The sequence below is a fragment of the Silene latifolia genome, chromosome 10 (genome assembly GCF_048544455.1).
Source record: "Silene latifolia isolate original U9 population chromosome 10, ASM4854445v1, whole genome shotgun sequence".
NCBI lineage: Eukaryota > Viridiplantae > Streptophyta > Magnoliopsida > Caryophyllales > Caryophyllaceae > Silene > Silene latifolia.
The window spans coordinates 44,658,769-44,662,797 of NC_133535.1; the positions used below are offsets into that span (position 1 = coordinate 44,658,769).

Sequence of the window (4,029 nt, forward strand, 5' to 3'; positions counted from 1 at the left end):
TGATCTGGTTGACATTCCTGACCCGCATCATGATGGCCTGGTAATCTCCATGCAAATTGGGACCGCCAATGTAAGAAGAATCCTGGTAGACGGAGGCAGCTTAGTGAACTTGATCATGCTAGACGTACTTAAAGCCATGAAGATCAACGAAGATCAAATCACCAAGAAATCCAGTGTCTTGGTAGGATTCAGTGGAGAGACGAGAAGCACAATGGGGGAAATTTATCTTCCCACCTATGCTGAATGTGTTGCATCTTATGATAAATTTTGGAGTCCTGGACTGCCTATCCTCATACAATGCAATCTTGGGTAGACCATGGATCTATAATGTTAAGGCTGTCCCTTCAACTTACCATCAATCTGTCAAGATACCAACAGATTGGGGAGTAGCAACCATTAAAGGTGAGAATAATTTAGCCCAGGAATTACCGAGACCCTAAAGCCTTCCAAGTAAGGTAAGTCTCTCGCATAACAATTACCGTACCCCGTTAGGAGCACGTATGTAGTACCGTCGAGGATGGAAACAAAACAGGTAATCCTCGATCCTGAGTACCCTGAAAGTATGTTCTAGTTGGGTCTGATGCCGCAGATTCTGTCCGACCTGATCTTGTAAATTTTCTTAAGAATAATTCTTCCTGTTTTGCTTGGTCTCATTTTAATATGACTGGAATTAGTGCTGATGTTATTACCCATAAGCTCAATATTGACACATCTTTCAACCCTGTACAGGAAAAACGATGAAAATTTGCTCAGGAAAGAAATGCTATCATCAATGGAGAGTCTGTGTTGAATACCCTGACCTGAACAAAGCCCGCCCTAAAGATCCATTTCCTCTTAACACATTGATGCCATGGTAGATGCAACAGTAGGGCATGAGATGCTAACATTCATGGATGCCTCCAGTGGATTCAACCAAATAAAAATGCACCCTGCTAACCAGGAGAGTACTGCATTCATTACTGAACGAGACATATATTGCTATACTGCCATGCCATTCGGTCTAAATAATGCAGGGGTAACATACCAACGCCTTGTCCACGTGATGTTTAAAGAGCAGATTGGGGACATTATGGAAGTCTACATAGACGACATGGTGGTGAAACCCAAGAATGCACAAGTTCATGTAAAGCACATAGAAATAACATTTCAAATTCTGGAGAAATACAACATGAAGCTCAACCCTGCAAAATGCCACTTTGGAGTCTCGACATGGAAGTTTCTAGGCTACATGGTGACAAAGAAAGGAATTGAGGCCAACCCTGAACAAATAAAAGCTATACTGGAATTGCAGTCGCCCAAATTTGTCAAGGACATTCAGAAATTAACAGGCAGGATTGCTGCCCTAAAGAAGTTCATATCCAAATCTTCTAAAAGGTGTAAAATATTTTACAACCTTCTCAGAAAAAACAAGCAGTTTTAGTGGAAACTTGAACATGAAGCAGCCTTCCATGATCTAAAGTTATATCTTTCGTCTCCACCTTTACTGACCAAGCTAGAAAAAGGAGAACCCCTGTTAGTATATCTATCCGTAACTAACACCGCATTAAGTGCAGTCTTGGTAAAAGAACAAGAAGGTCAGCAACATCCTGTCTACTATGTAAGTAAAAGTCTACTAGATGCTGAAATGAGGTATGGATTACTTGAAAAATATGTTCTAACTTTGATTATGTCATGTGCTAAGTTACGCCCTTATTTTGAGTGTCACCCCATAATAGTCAGGACTAACTTACCTATAACATAAGTCCTGCGAAAGCCTGAAATATCAGGCAAGATGGCCAAATGGCCAGTCCAGCTTAGCACCTATGATATTACCTTTGAATCCAGGACAACAATTAAATCACAAGCCTTAGTAGACTTTGTGGCTGATTTCAGCCTTAACCTAGAGTCAGACTTTTCCAAAGAAGCTAACCAGTTAGAAAATAAAATATCATACCAGGAATGGATCCTGTTCACAGACGGGGAATCTATTGTACGGACAGGGTTAGGTTTAGTGATAAAATCACCACAAGGGGACATAATAGCCCAGGCTGTGAGTTGTGAGTTCAAAGCTACCAATAATAAAGCTGAGTATAAAGCCCTCATAACAAGACTCAAGGTAAGTTTAGACCTCGGTGTCCAAAACTTAAAGATAAAAACTGATTCACTTTTAATTGTCAATCAAATAAAAGGAACTTATACAGAAAAGGATGTAAAAATGATTTTATATTTAGAGTATGTTAAAAACCTTTGCGCTAAGTTTCATTCATTTGATATTGAACAAATATCAACAGACCCGAATACCCAGTCTGATGCTCAGGCCAGCCTTGGTTCAAATTTTACCCCTGTAATTTTTGATAAATTACCCATTATACATTTACTTAAACCTACCACCAGCAAGCCTGAACAGGTGAACCCTGTCAATACTGACAATGATTCATGGACTAGGCCTTATTATGATTGGTTCTAGCGAGGTATACTACCTCAGGACAGACATGAGGTTAGAGTATTTAAAATAAGAGCTTCTACTTATTCTATCATCAATAACACTTTGTTTAAAAGATCTCAGACTGGACTATACTTGAGATGTCTTAAACCACACAAAGCCAAACAAGTGCTCCAAGAGATATATGATGGATATTGTGGCAACCATAAAGGCGGCAAAAGCCTGATAATCAAGATACTCAGGACTGGTTACTATTGGCCAACCCTAAGGGTTGACTGCCTAGAATATTATACAAAATGTGTAGCCTGCCAGATACATGCTCCAATTATCCACCAACCATCAGAGTTACTACATTCAATTTCCGCACCCTGGCTATTTATGAGGTGAGGCATGGACATAGTAGGGAAGTTACCAGTAGCTCCAGGATAGAAAATATTCATGCTAGCCATGATCGATTGACTACTTCTCCAAATAGATAGAAGCTGATTCCTTCAAACAAGTCACTGAAAAAGAGGTTATATCCTTTATCAGGAAAAATATCATTTATAGATATGAAGTCCCTTCAGAAATAGCGTGTGATAATGGCACACAATTTGTTGGAAAAAGAACCATAGCTTTCTGTGCTGAATGGAATATCAACCTGGTGACGTCAACTCCTGGCTACCCAAAAGCAAATGTTCAGGCTGAATCAAGCAACAAAGTGGTCATCAGCTGTTTGAAGAAGAAGCTAAAGAAAAGGCGTGGCAGATGGGCAAAAGAGCTTCCATTAGTACTATGGGCAGACATGACAACTCCAAAAACATCAACTGGCCCAATACCTTATTCATTGGTGTATGGCCGTGAAGCAGTCATTCCTGTAGAAGAAAAAAAATCCAACTTTAAGATATAGCCTGAACAGCATAAAGGCAAATGACAGCCTAATGCAAGACAACTTAGTCCTGACAGAAGAGTTGAGAGATGCTGCCAAAATCAGGCTAGCATCATATCAACAAGCAGTAGCTAGAAGTTATAATAAAACCGTCAAGATTAGAGTTTTCAGGGAAGGGGACCTAGTCCTACGAAAATTATTCCCAAACAAAAGAGAAAAACTAGTAGGCAAACGAGCCTCTGTATTGGAAGGCCCATATTTAATTGACTCAATCATCGGACAAGGAGCATATAGGTTCCAAAACTTAGAAAGAGAACTGATTCCAAGGTCCTGGAATATAACTCATTAAAAATTATATCATATATAAATTTCCAAAGTAATACAGCTCTATCCTGTCTTGGCCAGGTAAGTATTCAACACTACTTATACATGCTTGACTTATTCAACCATGTATGCTCTGCTTGTCAAACTCGTCTGTCTTATATGCTCAAAATGCAACTTGTATGTGATTGATATGTTTGCCTTGTATACCTGAATGTTCAAACTATGTTCATTATATATGTATATTTAAATATAATATTTGAATCCTGAAAAATTATACATGATTTGTCATTATATGAATTAGCTTTCAGGATTGAGGGCTACTCTGATCTATTATATTTCAGTTTTATTTTCTTTAAGTACTTTCTATTTATTTTGCATCCTATTGCGCTAACGAAGTTGGTAGCTAACACCAGAT

The 4,029-nt window shown here is 38.8% G+C and overlaps 2 protein-coding genes across 2 annotated transcripts; both read left to right on the forward strand.

Moving 5' to 3' along the window:
* Positions 1-1,228: 1,228 nt before the first annotated feature.
* Positions 1,229-2,446, forward strand: LOC141607527 (uncharacterized). Its single transcript, XM_074426884.1, has 2 exons — positions 1,229-1,376; positions 1,767-2,446. Exons 1-2 carry the CDS (start codon positions 1,229-1,231, stop codon positions 2,444-2,446), a joined length of 828 nt encoding a protein of 275 aa, XP_074282985.1.
* Positions 2,447-2,718: 272 nt separating this feature from the next.
* Positions 2,719-3,311, forward strand: LOC141607528 (uncharacterized). The gene is made up of 2 exons (XM_074426885.1): positions 2,719-2,805; positions 2,898-3,311. The coding sequence occupies exons 1-2, from the start codon at positions 2,719-2,721 to the stop codon at positions 3,309-3,311; spliced, it is 501 nt and encodes a 166-aa protein (XP_074282986.1).
* Positions 3,312-4,029: the final 718 nt, after the last annotated feature.